Raw genomic sequence first — 25302 nt, forward strand, 5'->3', positions numbered from 1 at the left:
AGGTAGAATTGCAATAAAATAATGTAAACTCCATAAAGTATTATTTTACTCTTGATAAGCTAGAGGGATAGTCAAGGAAACAGGGAATTTGACTTCTAAATGATAAGGGCATTACGGAAGCTGAGTTTTGCCTTGTACCTCTATAGGCAATCACAGTGCCAGGGACTTTACCTGTATATTAGCTCACTTAATTTAGTCATCATAATTTAAATCTTTATGTCTTTTTCAATATTTTACAGAAAAAGAAATTGAATTAATTTAAATAGTCTTAAGATTATGCATGCAGGTAACAGGAGAAAGCTTCAAGAATGGAGTTCAGATCTTCCTCATTGCCTTGTGCCTCCTCATCTCACCTCACTTTGCTATTAGAAAGTACCTGTTGACCCCACTAAATATGTATACAAAAAAGAGTTTAAAAAACAAGTTTGAAATTCTCAGAAATAAAAAAACTCAACAACTTATTTATTTCACTTTGAGAAACACAGTTCATAAGCAATATAAATACATTCCCTGAACTGAAAATTTGGCCTTTGTGAGTTCATTTTCTGGTTATATCTAAAAAATAAGATTTTTCATGTGCTCTATTTAAGACACTTGGAAGTCATTGACTGTAATTGTTTAACCAGTAATGTTTGGCCTGCCTATTTCCAAGACCTTTTCAAGTGTATTAAGTCCAGTTTCCCCATTTTATTGTAGTTCTTAATGGTATAACCAAAAAGGCTAAATTATGCTACTTCTAACATAGGTCCAAACTGATTTTATTCCTATTATGTAATTCTTGTGCCTTATTACAGACTAATCATGAATACCTGGGCTGAAGAATTGGCCTTACTAGTCACTTACACAAATTATATGTGCACTTATAACTAACAAACTAATCACTCTTAGTATATGGAAAAATTCTCCTATTGAAAAAGAAAATATTAAAACATCTGCAAGAGTGGCTCATAAATATTTGTATGTATTAATGACAGGGAAGGAAAACTAATTTAATAGCAAAAATTTGAAATTACTTAACCAGCTTTGGAAAAAGCGGTGAGAGTAGAATTTATCAAGCAAACCTATACAGTGACTTTAGGGATTCTTCTCCTTAAATAAATATTATAAATTAATTAATTTATTTTTGTATACTATTTTTATTTAAATTTCATTTTAGATAGATAACCTTTTATGTGTAACATTATACCAATACTTTCTTCAAACTTGTGTACTTACTTTTTTGTGTTCTACAGAGCCAAGAAAATGATGAGCTAAGAGATGCCCATGAAAAACGCAAGGAAAGGCTACAGATGTTACAGACCAACTACAGGGCAGTAAAAGAGCAATTAAAACAGTGGGAAGAAGGCAGTGGCATGTGAGTTACATAGCTCGTAAAGGCATTTCCCTAAATATTAAATGGAATGGAGTAGCATCATATAAATGTTTTAATTGCTTTTGTTTGATTTTAAAGAAATTATTTGGTAGTCAAATCTTTACTGTGAATTTTTAAATATAGAATATAATAAGTGAAAAGAGAGAAATATGCAACTAATAAATATAGATTTTCCTATCATTTTTAGAAATCATAAGCATAGGTAATTATGAATCTTATATAGATTTTTATATCAACAATGTAGCTTAATAAATGTAAATAACTTAAAGCACGAATAGTTCATAGTCGTCTGATTGAAAAGTATTTTAAATAAATAAAATACTGGTGTTACAATGTTTATAACTCAAAAAGTATTTAAGTTTTAATTGAAAGACAAAAGAAATGTGAAATTTATATACATAGTTAACTGTCTTAAACCTTCTTCAGCCTCGTATGTAATTTGGAAATCTTTTCTGTCCGTCAGTTTGTTCCGCACCTTATCTGAATTGGTGGTCTCAGTTCAATTACTTTAGAAGTGTTCAGATCTTGGTTAGTAGTAAGTGGCTCCCCTGTTAACAGTATTAGCAGAGAGCAAGGGACTGAATGAGTACAGAAAATCTACCCTCTCACTTTTTGAGATATATCCTTTAGGGCAATGTTGATGAAACTCATTGGTCTTTTCTATAGAGAAATGCTGTTTCTAAATTGGCCAGTACAGCACTTCTACAAAATAAAAACAGAGTTTGTTTTATGTACAGAAAATTAAAACATAAAGGGTATTTGTCATACTTTGCAAATAATGGTCACATCTAATTTTTCCCTTTGAAGAATGGAAAATGTTTCATATTGTTTGTTAGTAAAACAATTTGTCCTGGATTTAGACTGTGTTCCCTAGAAGTAGTCACTAGAAGTGTAAAAAGTATTTTCTGACATATTCACTGATAATAAATAGCTCCTTTTAGAATAGAGCAAATATGCCACATTTTGCCACATTCAGATTGGTTCATAGCAAATTCTAGATGAGTTGATTGCTTAAATCCTTTTATAGAAGCTCTGAGATTCCTACAATGTATGTTTTATTACTAGAAGAATGAATGAGAGAAAATATTATTTATTTCCTTGAAAGTTTGCTTTCCATAATAACAGTTTAGCTTTTTAGGAAAAGGATATTAATATATGTGTACTCAGGTTTTAGGGAATTCATTCCATAAACAGTGAACTTGAATTAGAAATTTTGTCAATAGATATTTTAAAAATTTAAGGAATATTTAAATAAATTTTTATTGCACTTTGAACATGTTAAGGAAAAAGCAACTTTATTTTACAAATAGGGCTGAAATCAGAAAAATGAAGAGAGCAGATCCCCAACAACTTCGACAAGAAGATTCTGATGCTGTATGGAATGAACTGGCCTATTTCAAAAGGGAAAACCAGGAACTCATGATTCAAAAGTGAGTTTCTTTTTTTAACAGTATGGACTTAGATAAATATTTGGGACAAAGTTTTTGTGCCTTAAAGGCATAAGAGAAAAAACTTACAAAATTTGGAAATGAATAATCTGAATTTTTTTTCTTTTGACAATAAAATTAAAGGAAAAAAGGAATCGCTATATATATATATATATATATATATATATATATATATATGCATAATGCAATAAGAAGTTGAACATTTGCTAGCTCTAGCTGAAACTGTATAATATGATCTAGGGATTGTGTTAATTAATGTGGCTCTCATCTGTTGGAGGTGTCGCTCTTCATTAGCCTGTATTTTAGACACTGCCGTGCTTCATTTTTGGAATGAGGTGGAGAGGGGATAACCTAGCCAGCCATCCTTGTTTGATCTCCTAGATATATACGCAATGCAGAATGCCTGAGCTCTCTTGGTTCCCTGCCCTGTCCTGCTAATCCCAGCTGAGCTCATTATGGTGTAGCCTTGCTGCTACTCTTGGAGCCAGAGCTGTCCAAGCTAATTACTGGTAGCAGCAGAACTGCCTGTTAAGGGTCTGGTATGGATCTGCTAACATGGTCCTTGGCAGTGACCTGCAAAAGACACCAGGGAATTGCTTTCTTTCTTGCTGTACACTGCCTGTCCTTTGGGCTTAATGCTGATCCCTCACATAGGTCTTTTAGCTACCCTAAATATAAAACTTGATGAAGGATACTCATATTTTAGAAAACATACAGTTTTCTTCCTTGATCTTATAATCCACAGACTATTATATTCAGCTTGGAAAGGAAAGAGCACTTCCCCCTGCTTTCTTATTTTTTTGAAAAAAAGGAAGATCAATACAATTAGCCTCTTTTGCTACTTTACTGTTTCTTCATCTAGAGTTAATTTTTGACATTCAGACCGTGCAATATTTTTGAAAGCCTAGATGTCTTTTAAGATTGCTAGAATTTAGCATAATTGAATTTTCTTAGCTGTAAATCAAAATCTTATTTCACATACTATATAATAACATATGTAACTTTAGATCACCACTTTTCCTGTGTAATTGTAAAATTTGAGGAAATTATTGTATATTTAAATGTATACTTTCAATTACAACTTAGAGTGTATTGCACTCTATTAGTGCTAAATGTTTGATGCTAATAATAGTCTCTTATCTTAAAAATTATTTTTATAAATTTGTCTCAGAAACATTTCTGGATAATTTTAATAGTTTTATTGAGATATAATTCACAACCCATATAATTCACTATATGAAGTGAAAATTCAATAGCTTTTAGTATATTTAAAGAGTTGTGCATCATTTAGGTTTTCATTTTAGAAGATTTTCATTAGAGCCCCTAAAACTCCAACACCACTTAGCTCTCACCTCCCTAATTCTTCCACCCACCTTTCCTAGCCCTAGGTAACTACTAATTTACTTTCTGTGTCTATAGATTTGCCTATTCTGGACATTTCAGAGAAATAGAATAATACAATAAGTGTTCCCTTACAAATAGCTTCTTTCACTTTGCATAATGTTTTCATAAATTTTACCCATATTGTAGAATGTATCAGTACTTTCTCTAATAATCTTTAATGTTCTTTTTGTACATAATGAAAGTTAATTTTGGACAATGAATTAGGTGAGAAGACCTAACTAGTTTCAAGATCTAATCTACTCAAGAAAATTTCAAGCAGAGATTATCTGTAAATGGGGTTATTTGGGGTTTATTTTATTCATTAATGAAATAGAACCGAAGAAGAAGTAATACGGCCTTTTTAAGAATTATTTCTATTCCAGTGTCATGTTGTTTTAATTGCTGAGACTTTATCATGGATTTAAATTTTTTAATATTCTATAATGGATTTTGACATTTAAAAAATAAATAAAAGCAATCTACATTTAAAAAAAAGAAAAAGAAAGAAGGAGCTCCTACCTTTTGTGACAACATGGATGGAACTGGAGAATATTATGTTAAGTGAAATAAGCCAGTCAGTGAAAGACAAATACCATATGATCTCATCTATAAGTGGAATCTATTCAACAAAATAAACTAATGAACAAAATAAACCACAGGCATGGAAACAGGCAGCAGACTGAAAGTGACGAGAGGGGATGGGGAAGGAGGACAATGGTGGAAAGAAGGGAAAGGGACTAGACAAAGAACATGGATGAATGACCCATGGACATGGACAATAGTGTGGGAATCAACTGTGGGAGTGGGGATGGGGGACCAGATGGGTAGAGGAGGGCATGGGGGAAAAACTGAGACAACTGTGATAGAATAAACATGATTTAAAAAATAAAAGACAGTGAGGAAGCTGTTACAATCCTTGTCTGGTCATTTAGCAGTGTGTATATGTTACAAGGGGCTCTTTGAATTAGATGCTAAGAGTCATTACTAAAGGGTAGAACTTTTTCCTCCTGAACTCTGTTTAAATTCATTGATGCGATAGCCTCTTATCTTGTAAAGGTAAGTTTTAACTTAGTTAAACAGAGTGAAGTTCATGTTGATAAGCTTTTAAAAGTGCTAAATAACTGATAGAAACTTTAAATTATATAATAATATTTTGTGGGAGGAGGGTTGAGTTATTTTATGAAAAGTTTATTCAGTTAACAAGTGTGTTTGAGCTACTGCTCTGTAACAGGTACTCTGCTAGGTGAATGAAATGAAGACTTCAGACACATTTTCTACCCTCAGGGAGCTTCCTTGGAAACATGATTAATATTAAATATTCTAATGAAATATGATGTTAAAATAAAACTAAAGGTAGCATGGTGAATTAAGACATGGAACAATAAGACTTGTTTCATTAAAATAAGACTTTATTGCAATTTGTTTTTATTCTTTGAAATTTGCTTACTAATGAAGACAGATTTTTTGCTTTTTAAAAATTTATACAGTACATTGATTTTTAGCATATAGTTTTATAAGTTATAACTCATATAGTGTATGTATAAAAATATGTAAATAGAATAATACAAAATATGACCTTTTATCTTTGGCTTCTTTTACTTTGCATAATGTTTTCAAGGTTTATCCATATTGTAGCATGTATTAGTATTTCATTCAGTTTTGCACCTGAATAATATTGTGTATATATACCACAATTTATTTATTCCTTTATCCATTGATGGGTATTTGGGTTTCTTCCACTTTGGGGATATCATCAATGATGCTACTGTGAACATTTGTGTACAAATACTTGTTTTCAATTTTTTGTATAGAATTCCTGGATCATATGGTAAGTCAATGTTTAACTTTTTTGAGGAACTGCCAAACTTTTCATAGAGGCTGTATCATGTTACATTCCCACCAGGAATCTACGGAAGGAAGGCTCCGCTTTCTCTAGATCTTTGTCAATACTTGTTATTTTCTTCTTTCTTTCAGTTAAAGTATGGCTGTCTTAATGAGTGTGAAGTGATATCTCATTGTTGTATTATCAGTGTATTCTTTTTTTTTAGAAATTTGCAAATATTTTTTTCTATTCTGTAGGTTGTCTCTTTCTTGATAGTGTCCTTTGATGCACAAAAGTTTTTAATTTTGATGAAGTCTAATTTATGTATTTTTTTCTTTTGCTTCTTATGCTTTTGGTGTCACATCTCTATGGCTATCACCAAGTCCAAGATTCGGAAGGTTTATACCCATGTTTTCTTCTGCTTTATAGTTTTAACTCATATTTAGATTTAATATCTGTCCCAGATATTATTTTTTGTAGCTTTGACACACAGTCTGTATGATTACAAGTAAGAGTTAATGAGATTAATTAAGAAGATGAGAATTTAAATATATCTGTCCTTGAGAAATCAGTCCAGCATTTAACAGCACAGGTTATCATAAGCCAAAGGCAAAGGAGACTATTAAATTCTGGAATATTCATGTAATTGAGAGTTGTACAAGTTATCAGTATCCACTGAAAAGCAATAGGTTTCAAGGCTATGTGACAACAGGCTTTAAATCTTAGTTACTTTATGATTGAGAATCAGGGACAAGAAATTCATCCAGTGAGATTGGAGCCTTCAGAAGTAAACTCATGTCTTAAGTATTCCCTAGGTAAGAGAGTGGGAAGTTTCAGAACAAGATTAGCACAAAACGTAATTCATTGTTGAGCTGGAGTCCCAAAGGCCAGAGTCCCTTATATTCTTTTTTCCATCTCTAGAATGCTTCAGAATATGGTACAATTTAAGACCTATAAACAGGCTTTAAGAATTTATTCAAGATAGTGTTAAAGTACTGGAGCCTGAAGCACATGAACCATTTTAGCTAAGTAAATAACAAAAGCCTTTAAGCAGCTCTCTCTATGGAGCACGTCTGTGATTTTCCCAACCTCTTCTTTCCCGGGGGTGTTTCTGTTTGTTCTCTCCACCCCCCTCCTCTCTTCCTCACCCCGCCCCCCCACCCCCAGCCATGAAGGGCCCTTCTTTTGGCACAACTTGTTTCCTGAACCCATTTCTTCTACTGCTCACTCGTTTTACCTGTGTGACTAACTAACTAACTAATGAGAAGTCCTTTAAACTATGGAGATTTATAATATTAATTACATATAACAGAATCTGTAAGATCCTTTGTATTGTCTGTGCCTTCATTCATTAATTCTAAAAATGCTGGGCACTTGAGGTAGAATATTGAGCAAAACATCTGGCTCCAGGCCTCACAGGGCTTTGGTTTATTGGGGATCACAAATAATAACCAATAAGCACAAAAATATAGAATTACAAGCTTTGATTAATATGAAGATAAAGCTCTTCTGTGCCTTTCTATGTTTGTGCTTTCCCTGATTCTTTCCATTTTTTTCTCCCTCTTTTTCCTATCACCGCATGTGGCTAAAGTATACAAGTGGTTCACAATTTTGTTTGCTGTATAATCAATCAAAATTGTGAGGAATATATGGTTTTTATTGTGGTAAAATATATATAACATAAAATTTACCATTATAACCATTTTCAGGTGTAAAGTTCAGTGCTATCAAATATACTCACATTGTTGTACTACCATCACCAGAACATTTTCATCTTCTCAAATTGAAACACTCTTCCTGTTACATTTCCGTCTTCTGAAATTGAAACTCTGTACCCAAGAGACAACTCCCTGTTCCTTTTTCCCTCAGCCTTTGTCTTTCTCTCTTCAGTATCTGTGAAATTTGCCTTTTCTAGATACCTCACATAGGTAGGAATCATACAATATTTTTCTTTTTGTGTCTGGCTTATTTCATTTGTCATAATGTCTTCAAGGTTTTTCCATGTTTTAACATGCCAAGTTTTTGGTTTTTTCCTGTTTAAGGCTGAACAATTTTACATTGTATGTATGAACCACATATTGTTTATTCATTCAATAAATGTTTGGGTGGTTTTCCATCTATGCACTATTATATTTTGTTGCATTTTCATTGTGTTTTGCCATATAGTTAACAAGATTGTGGGCTAAGAAAAAATATGTTTTGTATCTATTGGCAGATATTTCACTGGAGTAAATGGCAAACAATATTTTAGAGTTTTAATTTCTAACTCTTTATATTTATATTGACTTTTGATGTTTATACCTTAAATTGTTTTCATACATTTAAGACCATATATATATGGTATTTATTTTTTGAGGTTATAAGTCTTAGTTTATTTGGGCTGCTATAACAAAATACTATAGACTGGGTAGCTTATAAACAACAGAAATTTATTTCTCACCGTTCTGGAGGCTGAAAGTCTGAGATTGGGGTGCCCTCAGACTTTTTCCAGGTTGCAGATTTCCTGTCTTATCCTCACATGATGGAAAGGGCAAGGGAACCCTCTGGGTCTCTTTTAAGTGCACTAATCCCATTTATGAGAGCTCCACTCTCATGAGCTAAGCCTCTCCCAAACGCTTCACCTCTAATACTATCATCTTTGTGTTTAAATTTCAACATGAATTTTAGGGGATGCAAACATTTGGATCATAGCAACATAAATATAATATTAATTTAATTTCTACCTTAATTTGTTTTCATACATTCGAGGCCATATATGTATATATATAAAATTTGATATAGGATATATGATTTTGAATATGGATGTTCATTGTGATATTTTTGTAATAGTTAAGAATAGAAACAACCTAAATGTCCATTAGTAGCTGATATGAGTGCACTGTGGTTTATTAATAGAATGTGATGGTATATATAACTTGTATATTTTAAATTACTTGAAGAATAACGTATGTACTTAAAGAATTATGTAGTAAATTTTAAGTATTTAGTGAATAATCCTTTGATTTTTCTAAAAAATGTTATCGTTGCTTTCTGTAAGTATGTCATACTAACTCAGTCTATGTTAAAACATTTTTTTCTCTATGGAAGATATCAATAGCATTGCGTTTGAACATCTGATTTGAATGCTAAAGATCATATATAAATATCAAATTTTATTTTGAATGGTATGGGTAACTAATACAAAGTGTTTAGTTATTCTAAAAACTACTTCAGGCTTTAGAATAGTTTGTTTTCAGTGTAGGTCAGTTGCTTTTTAGGATTTGTAAGAAATAAATGGTATCATATATCATCAATGTAGGAATGTTATAGGCAAAATTATCTTCATATGTAAAAGGACATTTAGTTTGGTAATATCTTTTCTCAAGATTTGTAATTCCATCTAGGTAATATAAAACTCTTGAGAGAAACATTTCACTCTGGGATAGATTATTAGGACCTTTTTAAATAATGTGAGCTAGGATTTTGAATATGGATGTTCATTGTGGTATTTTTGTAATAGTTAAGAATTAGAAACAACCTAAATGTCCATTAGTAGCTGATATGAGTGCACTGTGGTTTATTAATAGAATGTGATGGTATATGGCATTTAACATGAAATAATTTGATCTATTTTTATCAAAATGGAAATGCTTTAAAAGCAGAAGTTGAGTTAAAAGAAGGAAGTTGAATAGTAGTATATATGCTATGATATATTCTCAAAAAATATAGTATTTTTAATCATAGAACTATACTTTTGGGGATATGTATTTTACAACATATGTAAGCATATATATCCACAAAAATATAATTTTATATAACTAAATACACACATATATAGTATTAAATCATGAAACGAATATTCACACCAAATAAAAGATACTGATAATTTCTGGGAAGGACAGAAAGCTGTAATATTTTATTATGTAATACTATTTGCCGATCATTTTATTTTTTCACAAAGATAAAGGCTATGAATTAAACATGATGTAACATTAGTGTTTTTAAATCCAGATGATTAGTACATTAATATTGGTTATATTATTCTCCATACTTTTTTTAATGTTTGAAGTATTTTTTAAATTAATTAATTTATCTTTTCAAATACATTTGTCTCTGCCTACCCCCCACCACTTTCCCTTGAAGTATTTTTTCTGTTTTTTTTTTAAGTGTATACTCAAAGACCCAGTAATTACACTTCTAGTTACAAACACTGAAGCAATCTTGCATATAGGCACATATATAGAGATGTTCACTATAACGTAGTTTATAATAATGAAAAAACGGACACAACCAAAATATCAGATGACATAACTGTGTATCTAAAAGTCCCAAGAACTTCAGTTTTTGAAAGCTATTATAATTAGTAGAATATTTTACCTTATACCATACACAAAAGTCAGTTCTATATATACTGCAGACCTAAGCATAAAGGATTAAGTAGTTTAGCTTTTGGAGGGAAACATAGAAGAACATCTTATTGACTTTGTAGTAGGCAAAAGTTTCTTAAACCTTTTTTATTTTTTCAAATAAACGAAGGTTTTTTCAAACTTTAAACGGATTATATATCAACTAAACATTGATAAACTGGATTATATTAAAATCAAGAACTTATGTTCATTGAAAGATACTAATAAATGAATTAAAAGGAAACTTTTCAAAGTGACAAGAGATATTTATAGTATATGCAAGGTCTGTCTGAAAAAAGTCCAACCATTGTTAATATAACGAGAATGGTTTATGACATCTGTGTAGCCTGGCAGCCAAGGAGAGTGGATTGGAATGCACTTGCATGAACAATGACGACTTCACTGTACTAGTCAGTGGGGGTGGTAGTCGCAAATGAATGAACATGTGTACTGTGTGGCCCTCACATTCAAAATGGTGAAGCGAGTGGAGCAATGGATCTGTACCAAATATTGCATTAAGCTATGGGCAACTGGTGATTGGCAGCTTCATTACAAAAACATGTGCCTGCTCATGCATCACATCTTGTGCAGTTTTTTGGTAAACATCAAATCACCCAGGTGATTCAGCCCCTCTACAGCCCAGTTTTGGTGCCCTGTGATTTCCAGCTTTTCTCAAAACTAAAATCACCTTTGAAAGAGAAGAGATTTCAGACCACCAATAAGATACAGGAAAATATAACAGGGCAGCTGATGCCAATTGGGAGAACTGTGTGAGGTCTCAAGGTGCCTACTTTGAAAGAGACTGAGGCGTCATTGTCCTTTGTACAATGTTTCTTGTACCTTGTATCTTCTTTAATAAATGCCTCTCTTTTACATACTATGTGGACGGATACTTTCTGGACAGACCTCGTATGTCCATCAAAGGACTAGAATCCAGAATATACAAAGAATTCCTATGAATAAATGAGAAAGGGCAATCAACTCAATACAAATATGAGCAAAACTGTGCATCCAAATGACCAATGCACATATGAAGACATGCTCAGCTTTATTTGTCCTGTTTCTCTCTCTCTTTTTTTAATTTGAAGCTTACATCATTGTAGATCTGTTTTCTAATATAAGCATATACTATAGAAGCTTTAGTATATGCTTAAAAAATTATAGTATATAAGCATATACTATAAAATTTAGCACCTCACAAATTTTGAAATGTTGTGTTTCAATATTTTGCAAGTTCAAAATATTTTCTAATTCCTCTTGCAGTCCTCATTGAGAGAAAGAGTATTTAAAAGTAGATTCTCTAATTTCACACATTTCGGAATTTTTCCAGAGATCCTTCTGGTATTGATTTCCAATTTAATTATACTGTGGTCATGGTACTTTGACCATGTGGAAAGTACTTTGCATGATTTAGATCTCAAATTTTATTGAGAATTGTCTTATGGTCCAGCATCTTGTTTTACCTTGGTAAAAATGCCATGACACTTGAAAAGAACATGTGTCTTGCTGCTATTGGGTGGAATGTTTTATAAATACCTATTAGGTCAAGAGTTTTCATAGTACTTTTCAAATATTCTATATCCTTACTGATTTCTATCCACTTTTTTATTGACTACTGAGAGAGGTATGTTAAAAAAAAAACTCAGTTTAAACATTTTCAGGTTTTTTTTTTAAACACTTCCGTATCTGAGGTCTAGGTTATCCTTTACCTGATGCTTGCTTATCCCTTTACATTAGAATGACCTTTCGGGGTTCTTTGAATGTCCTTTGTGTTCAAAAGAGATTCTCCTCTTTAGTTGGTCCCAATTCAAATGTTTCTCAGTGCTGTGTGAGCTCTAGTTTCAATTACATCTCTGGCTGTTTCTTTGCCTGCTTTATTTAGTTTCATACTCTGCATATGCTGCAAAATATTAGCCACAGACTCAAAAGAATTCTTAGGCAGATTTCTGTAAGTTTTTCTTTTTATAGCTTCCTCCTCTCAACAGTATGCTTCACAAAATCCAGCCATTTCAGCCTTCCCAAACTCCAGTCTCCTCTTTCAACCCAGTGATGTCCCTTTCTCCTGGCATCATGGTATGGCAGCTGTCTCATGGCAGAAGTCTGGGCTGTCATTTTAGGGCTCTCTTGTTACTGGAACCCCCATATTTTTTCTTGGATCTGTCTACTTGGGTGCACTGGCCCAAAGAAATGCACAAATGGGAGTTTGAAGTATAAAAAGAAGAAAGTAGTTTAATATTGAATTGGCCAATACTGAGATGGAGAGCTAGTGTTCTAACCAAGCAGACTTCCCAGATGGCATGTAGATTTCACATGATATAGGGCAAAATCACAAGGCACTGCAGTTTAGGTGTGTGTAATAAATCATTTCTTCGGGTCTTTACCATCATCACTCTGTCCAATTGTTCCAGGGCAAATAGAATTATACCATGGTATTGCAGAAAATGCATTTCAAGGATATACACATAGGAGGATGAAGTGTAGCAGCAAGATGTATTAGTGTGAAAATAAAGGACTGCCCCCAGGTGCCCAGTGTCTTACCTGCCACCAGAAGACTCAGCTGCAGAAGTTTAGCCCCTGGGGCTGCACCAAGCCCAGGAGGAGGGCCAGAACCCAGAGCTGCCATGTCATTAGCCTGCCATCTGAGGCTCTAGTAATCCAGCACAGTCTCTGTTCCCATTCAGCCTGTTTTTGACCCTGAGCTTCAGCCCCTGTGGCTGCTACTGAGAGAGAATGTGGGAATGCCTCCTGGGCCTTTGTTAAACTTTGATTATATTATTTCGGGCTTGGGAGAGAGTCAGCTTTCTTTCAAGCTGTCCAATTTCTTTCCTAAATCCTCAGGGGCTTGTGCAGGGTTCACCCCCAGCCGACCCCTTTCCTGAATTCTAGGGTTCCATGCCCCTATCCTTTCTGATCTTTTTTTAGGCTAAACTTCTCTTTTTGGCTGTCATTGTGGCTCCTAATGTGCATTCCTGAAAGTTCTGCTTTGCCAGGTGGCTTCTGTTGCACATGCACTTAGTGGAAGGAGCTCTCCCTGTGCCATCTTGGCTTCTACTGCTCATGTGCCCAGCAAAGGAGTTTCTGCCTTGCTGGTTCTTCCTCCTCATACTCCTAGTCTGTGGGAATGGACCAGTTGTTCCCCAAGGAGCTTGAAAAGCCTGTCTTCTGCAGGCCCCTCCCTACTCAGGGATTAAGTCCCCTGGCTGTCTGTGAAGCTGTAGCTTCCTTGTTAATCCAGTTTAATTAGATGTCTGGCTCCATTCTCTTTTGTTAATACCTAACTAGCTATCCATACTAACACAGTCTCATGGGAAAGTAGCCAGGGGGTCATTCCACCTTAGGGCTCAGGAAATTAAACATAACTTAGGTCAAGATGCTAATTTTAGCCTTCTGGAGGTCTGGACCATGTGGCCATTAGTCAGGTCTGGGCTTACTCCCTTCTGCTGCCTCAGGGGTTGCTTATTATCTGGGCAAAAGACTAAATCTGGGTGGAGGGCGATAATTTCTAGAGCTAGGATTTAAAATCAAGTTTAATCAGTCATAAGGATCCTTGGTTTCACTATTTATTGATTTCATATCTCTCAGATCATAGTTTTCTGCTGCCTTTTGTCTGGTGTCTAAATAGTCATTTTATGTAATTCTTCTGGTAAGAAGTAGATTCTGAATTGTGGTTCTCATACCAAACTTGGCATAAATTGGAAACACCAGGTTAAGGGGGTAGTCAGCAGATTGGTAATATCCATCTAGCTCAGGAGCACCTGGACTCTCGCAGCCCCTTGTTCAAACACACAGTTAGATGTGGTTTGCTGGAGGTTAGTTTGACTCGAGAACAAGATGGCTCCTGATGTTTATAAATACTTTTTTTCTGATGTAGGGATTGTGTGAGTTCTTCCTAAAAAAAACACAAGCTCTAAGTGTAAAATACCTCTAAAGAAGCAAGAAATAACATTTGCAACAATGGTAGCCCTGTGTTCTGCTGGGTTAGTGATCTGAGAGCCAAGGAAAACTAAACTGAGATGAGCTACATCTGCTTTTTCTTTATGAGGCCATCTTGCTTCAGTTTGTTCCATGTTCTGAAATCCGAACTTGATTTGATTACATTTTATTTATTTCTGTTTTTGACCTCTTCTGACTTGAACATTTTGTATTTGTTTTTCATTCTTTAAATGATTTTTTCCTAAAATTATAACATGCATAATTTATTTGACAAGGTCTAAAGTTCATCAGCACCTCTATCCTGGTACCTCAGTGTAAATATTTTAGAGTGCTTTAAGTCTGATCCTTTCCTTGTTCTTCTGTCATTTTATTGTTCAGAATTTCAGTTCTACCTTATTTTATTTTTACCTTCCTTTCAATGTTACTATGATTTCTTTGAATAATAATGTTTGTTTAGTTCCATTTATACATTTACAAATATCTTGTATCATCATTGCCTATTTTGTATGATTTGTTGCATTTATTTATTTTTTTCTTTTTAAAGTATATTTTTAATAGCTCCTCTTTTTATGATGATGTATGACTAGTAAACGTTGGAATGTAGAAAATACTACTTATTTTCCTTCTGGCTTTTCTTGTTTATTAGAAAGTCTATTGTCATTCCAAAATTGTTTAGTTGTTAATTGGTGTTTTTTGTGATCTGGTGGATTTTAAAATTGTCTTTTTGTTTGGTGTCCTACAGTTTTGCTATGTTTCTAAGTGTAAGTAGTTTTATTTATTGTTTGCAATTTTTGATACTTTCTCAATCTGTTAATTCATACTTTTCCTCAGTTCTTAATCTTCAGTGTTGTATTTTGAATATTGTTTTCCTATCCCCACATCTTCTCAGTTCTCTCCTTGAATAATTTCTTTTAGTTGCTTTCTGGACTTCTCATTCCAACACACTTTATATATCATCACTGTTTTCCTTTTCTTTCTTTGTGTGATCTTTGATTTTACCAATTTTCACTAGCTTAGTCTGTATGCTGCTTTACTGATCCACTACATTTTAAATTTCAATTATTGTTATTATTATTATTATTAATTTTAGTTTTATTTAACATTTCTATATATTATCTGGTTCTTTTTTTTTGTATTTTTCTGGTTTATAAATCCCTGTTCATTTTAATATACGTTTGCCACCTTTTTTTCCCCAACATTTAAGAAACTCTAATTTTAATAAAAAATCATTTTTAATTGTTCTGTTGTTCTTATTTCCTTGTTGTGCATTCTCTCATTTTAGGAGTGGTATATGTAGGCTGTCATTCATGGCTTTGAATTTATTTATATGTTTATTCTTACCTGCAAACTTGACTTCTCTAAGAAGTATTTTCTGTGGTGGTGTTTCTCCTATCCTTTCTTTCAGCTGTGGAAGCTTCTCTGTATTGGATGATTGTGTCTGTCTGAACTTTCCAGTGTACATGGGCCATAAACCAGTTTATACATTATTATTGATTTGTCAGGTCTCTGCAAATATATATGGTTCAATTTTGAAACCAATAATACAGGGTTAGTATCCTGATCTCACATGGCTGACTCTGTCCTGTCCTCAGATTAGGGCAGGGAACGTCTTTTAACAGAACTCTAACTGGATAAGCTCTGATATTAGGGTTTTTATTCAGTGATATTTCGTCTCCCAGCTTTCTGTAGCTAGCCCAGTTTTATCTCTTAGTCATGAAATGCTTTAGACACAAAGTTTCATCCTGATTTAGGTCACAGGGTCTTCGGGGCAGTACTTGATCTAGGTCTCTCATGATATCTCAATTCTATTTTACTAGTAAGGATTCTTTGTGTTGGCATCTAGAGGTTTACTATCTTTGCTTTCAGTGGTATATATTAACATTTTTTATTATTGTTTTACATGGCATTTCTGTGTGTAAGAAGGTGGTCAGGGAACTCAGTACATGATTTTTAAAAATCCTATAGTCTGTGTTTTAAGTATTAACATTTATGTAGGTAAAGTTAAAAATCCCTTAAATTTTTTATTTCCAAGACCCCTTAAAAACTCAATTTTAATTGTTAGGATTTGTTAATGTTAATATATTTTAGCTTTCATTGTATCACTGTATGTTCATATGTTTTTAAATAATATGCTGTCTTTGTGACGTTATTTCTTTAAATAATTATTTATTGTTTTAATTTTCATAGGATGAATCTTCAGGAAGAATTGGATAAACTTAAAGTGCGTATATCTATTGACAAAGCAACAATACAAGAATTGAATGCATGGATAGCAGAGAAAAGAGAAGGTAAATTTTTTTTCTGAGAATAAATATTGAATGTAGGCATTTTTAAATTATCTAGTTCTTGATGTTTTATTTTCAATTTCTTTTAAGAATCTTACATTTTCTCCCTTTCAACTTCTTTACTCATTGATATCTCATTAACATTTTCACCTGCCATGAAAAACATTAAATAGAATACCTAAAAGTCAGTCATCTTTTAATTTATTAAGAATTCAAATGAGATGTTTCATAAGGAGAAAACATAATGTTTCATTTTTCATTGGTGAAGTTTTACTAATTATATATTGTTTAAAGTTTTCTAGATAATATAGTTACTTACTCAATATCAATAATGCATTTTAACATACATTTTTCTGGAAATTGTTTAGTTCTCATCGGTTGTTCTGAAATCAAAATTTTAGAGTTAGAATGAAACTTGGGGATGCAGTTCTGTAACCTGCCTCCCTAATAGTCTAAAAGTGTTCAGTAAGAAGGAATGTATCCATTTCAATTGCAAATTTATTCCTTTAATAAAATCAAGATAACTATATTTACTGTAAGACTTCAGTCCATACTTTAGTACCTTATTAGAAAAAAGTAAGTAAGGTTGATTTGACAGGATTTCTTCTTACTTAACCTTGTAACAGCTTAATTTCTACCACTACATGTTTTAGGTATTGTCAATTTAAACTTAAAATAATTAACTTAATAATTTATACTTAATAACTGAGTTTTCATATATCACTCATCTGGCTATTGTCCCAGTTACAATTCTTGTTCCAATTGTTCTTACATAGGTCACTTGTGACTTGTCAAGGCCAATATTTGAACCCCTTTACTTTACACCATTGATTTATATTATATTTCAAGCTTATTCTTTCATTGGTTTCTGAAACATTGATTTTTCTGTTTTACAAATTTCTACTTTTCTTTCTTGTATCTTCTCAATCTTCCACTGGAACTTCTTTTCATTTTTTTTTCTTTAAACTATTGGGTTTCTTTTATTCTTTAACGTTGGTTTGCTTTCTAAAAATAGTATGTTGTTTTTGGAAAAATTACTTTAAAACATTCAAGCAGTAAGAAAGAATAAAAAGAAGAAAACAGAAAAAACTTATTCACAAACACTTAAATATGAGAATTTCAGTGTTAAATCATTATAAAAAAATCTCTTCACACTAATATAGAAAGAAGCCTAGATAGAAAAATTGTGTAAAAAATGAATCATAAAATATGCTCTTTAAAAAAATTATTTACATATTTTCTAAAATTTGGAACCAACCAAATAAAAAGAGACAGATATACAAGTAAAGGAACTGTTGTTGAACTTTAGTTAAATGTTTCATTACTTCAAGAGATACTAATTTTTGCCATGTATAATGTGCACTTTTTTGCTTGAATTTTGAGGGAAAAATAAAGATTCTCATTATCCATGGGTAGTATTAATTCTGTATCTATATAAATGTTTTTAATTCTCTCACTTATGCTTATATGTTACAAGTGTAACTCTAGAAAGCAGTAACATATCCGTATGCAAAATAATACCCCGGAATATGATAATCGGTTTTGTTTCTAAATATAAATAAATAAAAAAATTGAATTAAAAATTGAAATGAAGAATTTTTTTCTTGAAAGTTTGGTCGAAAAATGTGGATGTGCATTATACATGGCATAATATGGTATCTGTTTTCTGAACTCATATTTGATTAAAGTCAGGGTTTTGTTAAGTTCTTTGCTTACTTTACCTATTTTATTCCAGACTGGATTTTAAATCTGTGTTTTGTTAAATGTCAGATAAGTCCATCTTATCAGAGATTTGTTCTCCTGGTCTGGATGGGGTGATCCCAGGGATTCAAATTGTTTGGTCTATAGTCTTAGACATAACCAGCTCCCAAAGTTCTTGTGTTTCTCTAATAAAAACTATTTACTGCTCTTCTTTATTCCTTCCTGTAGACCCACATTTACATTTGGCATCATTTTCTTTCTTCTTAAGGACTCCCTTTAATATTTTTTGAAGTGCACATTGGCTGGTGATGAATTTTTTCAGCTTGTATACAGTTGAAAAAAAATCTCTATTTCGTCTTCATTTTTGAAAGATAGTTTTAAGTATAAAATTGTTAATTGACAACTTTTTTCTTTTGGTACATTAAAAAATTTATTATAATCTTCTGGCTTAAATTGTCTTTGATGAGAATTCTGCTGTTACTCTTATTCTTTTTCAACTCTACATAATGTCTCTAAAGAATCAAGGAAGACCTTCTGGTGACCTACAGAACTCTTTCTGTCTCTGAGCAGTCTCTTCTCTGTGGCACGTTTCCCTGAAAACTCCTGCTTACTTGGCCTTCCTACATCCTGAGCTCAGTCATTTCAATTTGCGAAGATCACCAGGCTCCACTGAGGTTCCTCATTTCTGTGCTGTGGCCTGGAAGCTCTCTATAGGTAGTAAGTTAGAGAAACTATAGACCACATTTCATGTGCTTTCCCTTTCTCAGGGCTTACTACCTTATATTGTCCTATGCCCAATATCTGAAAGCCATTTTTTATATAATATATTTTGTCTAGTTTTCAGTTATAACATATGGAAGGGTAAATCTGGTGTTTCTAGCTTACTTATATTATCATTGAACATGTTTTTCCTGGATTAAAATTCCAAATCTAAATGACTAGAAACCTCTCTCCACATACCAGGTATATATTTCATATTTCCTGTTACCTGTTTTGCCCTGGCTACAAGACATCAAAAGTTAAGCACATTTGAAAAAAACCCAAACTCATTGCCTTAACCTCTCAAATCATTTCTACCTCCTCTGGACCTTCCACATGAACACCTTAAACCCTTACCACACTAAATGTCTCTTTACTGAAAATTGGAATTCATATTGTAGTGAATCCTTAGTAATCCCACATAATCTCTTTTAGGAGCTCAACTGAGCTGGAGGGAGCTGAGCTGCCAGGCGCTCAAGTAGCTGATTTAAAGTAATAGACAAAAAATGAAAGTAACAATCAAGCATTAATCACTTATTCTATAAACAAGAGGCTAAAGTGGAGAAAGCACCAACTCCCCCTGATCTCCCTCCCCCTAGGGAATGGCATTCCAGTTGAGGATCAGTTGGATTAGCACAGACATAGGGGTTATCTCATTGCCAAAGGAGCCCTGAACAAAAGTCTTCTGCATTTTTGTTGACCTGGGGTTTGGATGGTGAAGCAGAAGGAGGACCCAGGTAGGAAAAGTAATGAGTACTTAGTCCATATGAAAAAAAGTATCCTCCAAGTTACCATCACCCCACAACAAACAAGATCATCGGCGGGGAAGTATATGGATTGGAACCTATTGTGGTCACATTTGAGTAACAATGAAGGGGAAAAGGAAAACTCTCAGGCACTTTTTATCTAAAGTTCATATGGTATCATGATCATAGGCATTGGAGATCATCTGAAGCACTGGGTCAACATCAAAGGCAGGCAACTTTCAATATTCCTGGTTTGGACACCTTGGGGAAACGGTTTTATCAGAATTCATGTACTTCAAAGTCAGGGAAATCTTTATCATCTGTTCATCAGATGGTGTGCAAGTCCGATAAGGGTTAGGTGCTTTGTTTAGATGTGTCACACGAATTCAGGCATCTCTTCCCCGTAGTTTGGTTACAAAGGTTGGTTAACAGTAACTGATGGGGGCTTTTCCGGCAAGGCTGAAGAGAGTCTTTCTGGAGGTGTCTCTTCTGGTAGATTAAATCTCCAGATTGGAAAGTGTGCTGCTTAAGATCTTCATCTTCTTGGGGTACTCTGTAAAGAGGATTGCTTCACCAACCTGAACATGGTTAAGTTTGTTCTATCAGGCTTTTACTATATTGAATTTTATCTCTTCATTAACTGTCTATTGAAAGAGGCAGGTACCAGGTGTATAGAGTGTCCTGTGATTATCTTAAAAGGTAAGAGTTTATGAGTTGGAAGAGGAGTGGATCTGAGATTTACAAGGACCAATAGCAATGCTTTTAGTGAAGGTATTTGGAGAGCCTCTTCAGATTTTGCCAACTGAGTCTTAATAATATAGTTAGTGCTTTTAACTAAACCTGAAAATTGAGGTGGTAAGCGAGTATAGGTGTTTTAAAACTTGCCAAATAATACAGTCTTGTTGAAGCACTTGATGTATAAAATGGGTTCTCCAATCACTATAGAGTTCAAGAGGGGATCTCCAGGTAGAGATGAACTTTTCCAAAAGCATTTTGGCCACAGAAAAGGCAGTGACCTGTGTACAAAGGAAAGCTTCAGCCCTCTGAGGAAACATACAGACCATGACTAAAACATATTTATATTCATGAGACAGGGGGAGCTGTTTGAAATCCATTTGCCAGTCCTTGAATGGTCCATTAGGCAATCTAAAATGTCTGGGAGCAATGTGAATGGGCTTCAGTGGGTTGTTCTTTGGACAAGTGGGACAAATGAGGTAAGTGCATTTTGCAGCCTTATTAATATTTCCCCACCAATATTGATTCATGAGTGCTATCATTTTGTCAGTGGACTAATGGTTTATTTTGTGTGTAGTAGTTAAGAGTGGGCATTTAAATCTTTGGAGGGATCGGGTTATTTGATCTGAACTAGAGCTTTCTCTTTTTATCAAACCAACAATTGTTGGATTTCCAATCTTAGTTTTCCTTCTCTGAGGCAAATTGTTGGGCTTCTCTAGCTAGTCTTCCTAAGTTACCATTTAGGATAATGTCCCTTTTGACCATGACACAAGCTTAAATGCTGTTGGTTCCTTTAAAGGCAGCATTTCTTGTGAAAGTATCAACAAGGTGATTTCCCTTAGCTCCCAGGGAGTTAAGTTCAGAGTGTCTTGGGATCTTAATGAGAGCTAAACCATCAAGTAAACATATAGCAACCAATAATTCCTGAACATATGGGCCATTTTTACATTATTTTTCTGCTGGAAGTAAGGAAGCCACGTTGTTTCTACAACATTCTAAAATCATGAGCTACTCCAAAAGCATATCTACTGTTAGTATTAAGTGTGAGCACTTATAATAAGGCCTTTTAGACCTGGGTCATAGTATCCAATGGCAAAGCTGCCTTTGTAAACTTGTTACATCAAAGTGTATTGATACTACATATCCAGCACAATATTTGCATTTTCACTTTTTAAATAAGGACTATGAGTGAACCATGAGAGATTGGTATTTTCCTATAAGTAGTTTCCTATAGACTACTAGGGGTCGGGAGATGACCCATCATGGTGAAGCAGTTGTGCAGGATGTCATTGGTCAGAGGGAAGAGCAGCAGAGTTAAAGTTATAAAGACATGAAAGAGTTATGGGAGCAGCACTTAACAAAAGGACTTCATAGGAGGTAAGGCAGGTGACTGAAAAAATGTTGAGTATGATGAGACTTCAGGAGAGCTTCTACTGCATGGAGTAAAAATATGGTTAAAAGTGATCCCGTAATGATTCCTAAGGCTAGGCTGTTTGTCCCCATGGTGCCACAGGGCCCAGTAGGTGGCTATAACACCCTTTTGGTTGATGGCTTCCCCATGTTTTGGGATGAATACCCCAAGGCATTCCCTTCCTTTTCATATACAAAAAGGAAAATGGAAACCTGGTATTTGGGATGCCCAAGGGCAGGTGCATTTACTTTAGTGCTATGTTGTCCTGTTCTTCCTGGAAAATTGGGTTGGGGTGGTTGTTCTTTAGTGAAACATACAGAAGTTTGGCCAAAAGAGAGAGATTTGGGGTTCAATTTCAGCAATGACCAACTAGGCCAAAATACCTTACTTAGTTTTGCTTAGTTTTTAGTTAATGCTTAGTTTTGAGTTTGGGAAATCTTAAATATTAAACCTGGATTTGGACAAATTACATTTTCTCCAAGGAGACCGTATGTCCCTTAAAGGCTAAAAGCTTTAGCAGGTGGATGCTGTCCTTCTGTGAAGAGACTTGGAAGGAAGAGCAAAGAGGAAGGTCATCCACATATTGAGTCAAAGTAGAACCCCTAGGGAACTTCATATCATCCAGATTAGCCTTTGGGATTTGGGAGAGATAAGAAGGGCTCTCAGTAGAACTCTGAGGCATTACTGTCCAAGTGAATTGTTTTCCTTCCCAAGTGAAGGCCAGTAGATTTTGACTAGCTTTATCAATTGAAATACTAAACAATGCACTGCACAAATCAATCACAATGAAGAATATTTTCAGTTGGGATGGATGTTAGTAGTGTATGAGGGTTAGGAACAATAGGGTGTCAAGGGATAACAATGTTATTTATTGCTTGGAGGTCCTGGATAAACCTACACCCTTGGTTTTCTCACAGGTAAAAGAGGAGTTATAACAGGAACTAGCGCAAGGGATAATAGAGGCCCTGAGTCTTGTAATCCTCTATTATGGGCTTTATACTTTGAAGGGCTGCTTTACTTGTGGGGTGTTGATGGAGTCTAGAAAGTGGTTTTAAGGGTTATATCAGAATCTTGACAGGAGGTGCGCTGTGGATTGTACCAATACCAGTTGAAGATTTTGCCCATAAAGAGGGATGGCAGCTGAACCAAGAGCAAATGACCAGTGCTTCCAGATTCAGCTATAGTACTGTCAGAAATGGAGCATATAAATGTTGTCCAAGGGTCATTTAATTCACCTGATTGTATAATTTGATGCTACTGTCAAGTTCTAGAATTATTTCCCTCTTTTGGAAGAAAGAAATTCCAGCATGATACTTTTATAACAAGTCTTGTCCTAATAAATGAATACGGGTAGGGGAACGAAGGAGAAAATGGTATCTCTCAAAAGGCCTAAACCAAAAGGGATAGAGGTTCAAAGACAAGAACTTGTTAAGGTTTTTTAGAGATCCCCACTATTTGTACTGTTTTAGTACCTTGAGGCAGGGGCTGCTTTATAGCGGTGGGTTGATCACTGAGAGAATGACATCCATGTCAATAAAGACAGAGATTCATTCACAATCTGGAGAGAGATTTCTCCAGGCTGAATAAGAGGAGGATTGGGAGGAGCCCCTGTAGTTCCTGGTAACCTGTCATTGGAAATTAGGATGCTAGAAGGACTGGTCAGAAGGCTGACGGTGTCTGAAGTGTTTAAATTTGTGACAGTTTCTTTTCCAGTGTCCTAGCTCATTGCAATAATAGCAGAAACTAAGAAGCTTTTGGTTTTATATAGCCATCTTCATTTGCCAGAGTTGAAGATTCAGAATTTTAGTGGTCTTTCTTTTAGGTGACTCATCTAGAGTGTGAACAAACTGATTTGCCAAATGTAAATTTAGAATACACAGTTTCCCATTTCGTCCTAGTCCTTTTAACTATTAGCTTTTTTTTTCCATAAAAGACACATTTTTCATTTTTACCGGTAACTTTTTTGATTTGGGTATTTTGAGTATGTCGGCTATCTCCTTTGTGGGATAACATTGACTGTTCCCAAATAATGTCTTGATATGATTGCTATCAATTTCAACTGGTCTACCAGACCATGGAACATCATCCAGTGAGAAATCTCCAGCACCAAACTTCACAAACCACTTTTGACATGTTCAATCAGTCATAGCACCTTCTCCACGCACTGCACACATCTTCTTCTTCTTCTTTTTTTTTTTGCATTTTTACCTTGCTTGAAATAATAAAGCATAATATGCCAAAAATGTATATTTTCTTCCATCTTCAATATTAAAAAGGCTACATAAAAATTCATCAATTTTGATCATTTTAAAAAAATGCATGCTGTTATGACAGCTGTCACAATACAGTCTAATAAAATTGTTTTGAATGAGGTTAAAGACAACTAAGCTCTACTGGAGCCATCTTACAGGGGAAAAAAAACCAAACAAATGAACTTTTTGGCCAACCCAGTAAAAGAAAAAAGTCTTGGTTCAGCCTGTTAATAAATGTAGAGCTGAAAGATACCTGAGTGGACTCAGCATCTGAAAGAAGATGAGATTTTCCTTGGAATACAATCGGAAGTCAACTTAATAGTCCTGAACAGGTTCATCAAACTTTTGTGAATAAGACTAAATTTTATTCCAGTCAACAGGCCTGGGCAACCCTTAGGAATTGTCCAATGATTTCTTTTGCCTGATCATACAGAAAGTCAGTGGGATAGTCTCCTGGTTGTAATTGTAGAGATCTTCCAGGTTTTTTGGAATTAGCAGTTTTTATCCAATGCTGAGCCTGGGCTTCATCAACAAGCCTATAAAATAGCTACTATAAGTCAGACAAACTAGGTTAATAAGTTTGAATGACTATATTAAATTTCTCAGCAGATCTGTGGGGATCCTCAGTTACTTTGGGGAAATCTTTGCATGTTTATCACAGTTCAGGTTTAGTTCAGAGACTGTAAGACATTGGGGCTTTAACCTTTTCATCCTCAGAAGGCTTCATTTTAAAGGGACTGACAGTGGAGACTGATACAAAGAAGCGGAGAGAGAGGAACAGTGGTGCAGGAGGAGAGGAACATGAGACTTCCAAAACCTTTTTGTTTTTCTTTAATCATTAGTTTGCTTCAGTTAATCTTTAAATTTTATTTTTCAAAGAAGAAATATTAGACTCTTGGTAACATTTAATGTTAGACTCCAGATAACATTAGGAAGGCTCAAAATACCAGTCAAATTAGGCATTCCATTGAGTTTTGCCAATTGCAGACCTATGGTTGTCCAATTTGATTTTAAGAAAAGTAGATTTGGGGATTTCAAAGTTCCCCATAATGGTTATTGTTATTCTAAAT

At 34.1% G+C, this 25302-nt stretch overlaps 1 protein-coding gene across 1 annotated transcript in view; it reads left to right on the top strand.

Moving 5' to 3' along the window:
• CNTLN (centlein) overlaps window positions 1-25302 on the top strand; it is a 279122-nt gene that overhangs the window by 149253 nt on the left and 104567 nt on the right. Inside the window, exons 11-13 of the mRNA XM_054583186.1 lie at window positions 1233-1354; window positions 2683-2802; window positions 16531-16631. Coding sequence (XP_054439161.1) covers window positions 1233-1354; window positions 2683-2802; window positions 16531-16631 — 343 coding nt within the window. The remainder of the gene's footprint in view (window positions 1-1232; window positions 1355-2682; window positions 2803-16530; window positions 16632-25302) is intronic.

This window comes from Pteronotus mesoamericanus, unplaced genomic scaffold, assembly GCF_021234165.1.
Source record: "Pteronotus mesoamericanus isolate MK-2021 breed Mesoamerican mustached bat unplaced genomic scaffold, CSHL_Meso_final contig_73, whole genome shotgun sequence".
Lineage (NCBI taxonomy): Eukaryota > Metazoa > Chordata > Mammalia > Chiroptera > Mormoopidae > Pteronotus > Pteronotus mesoamericanus.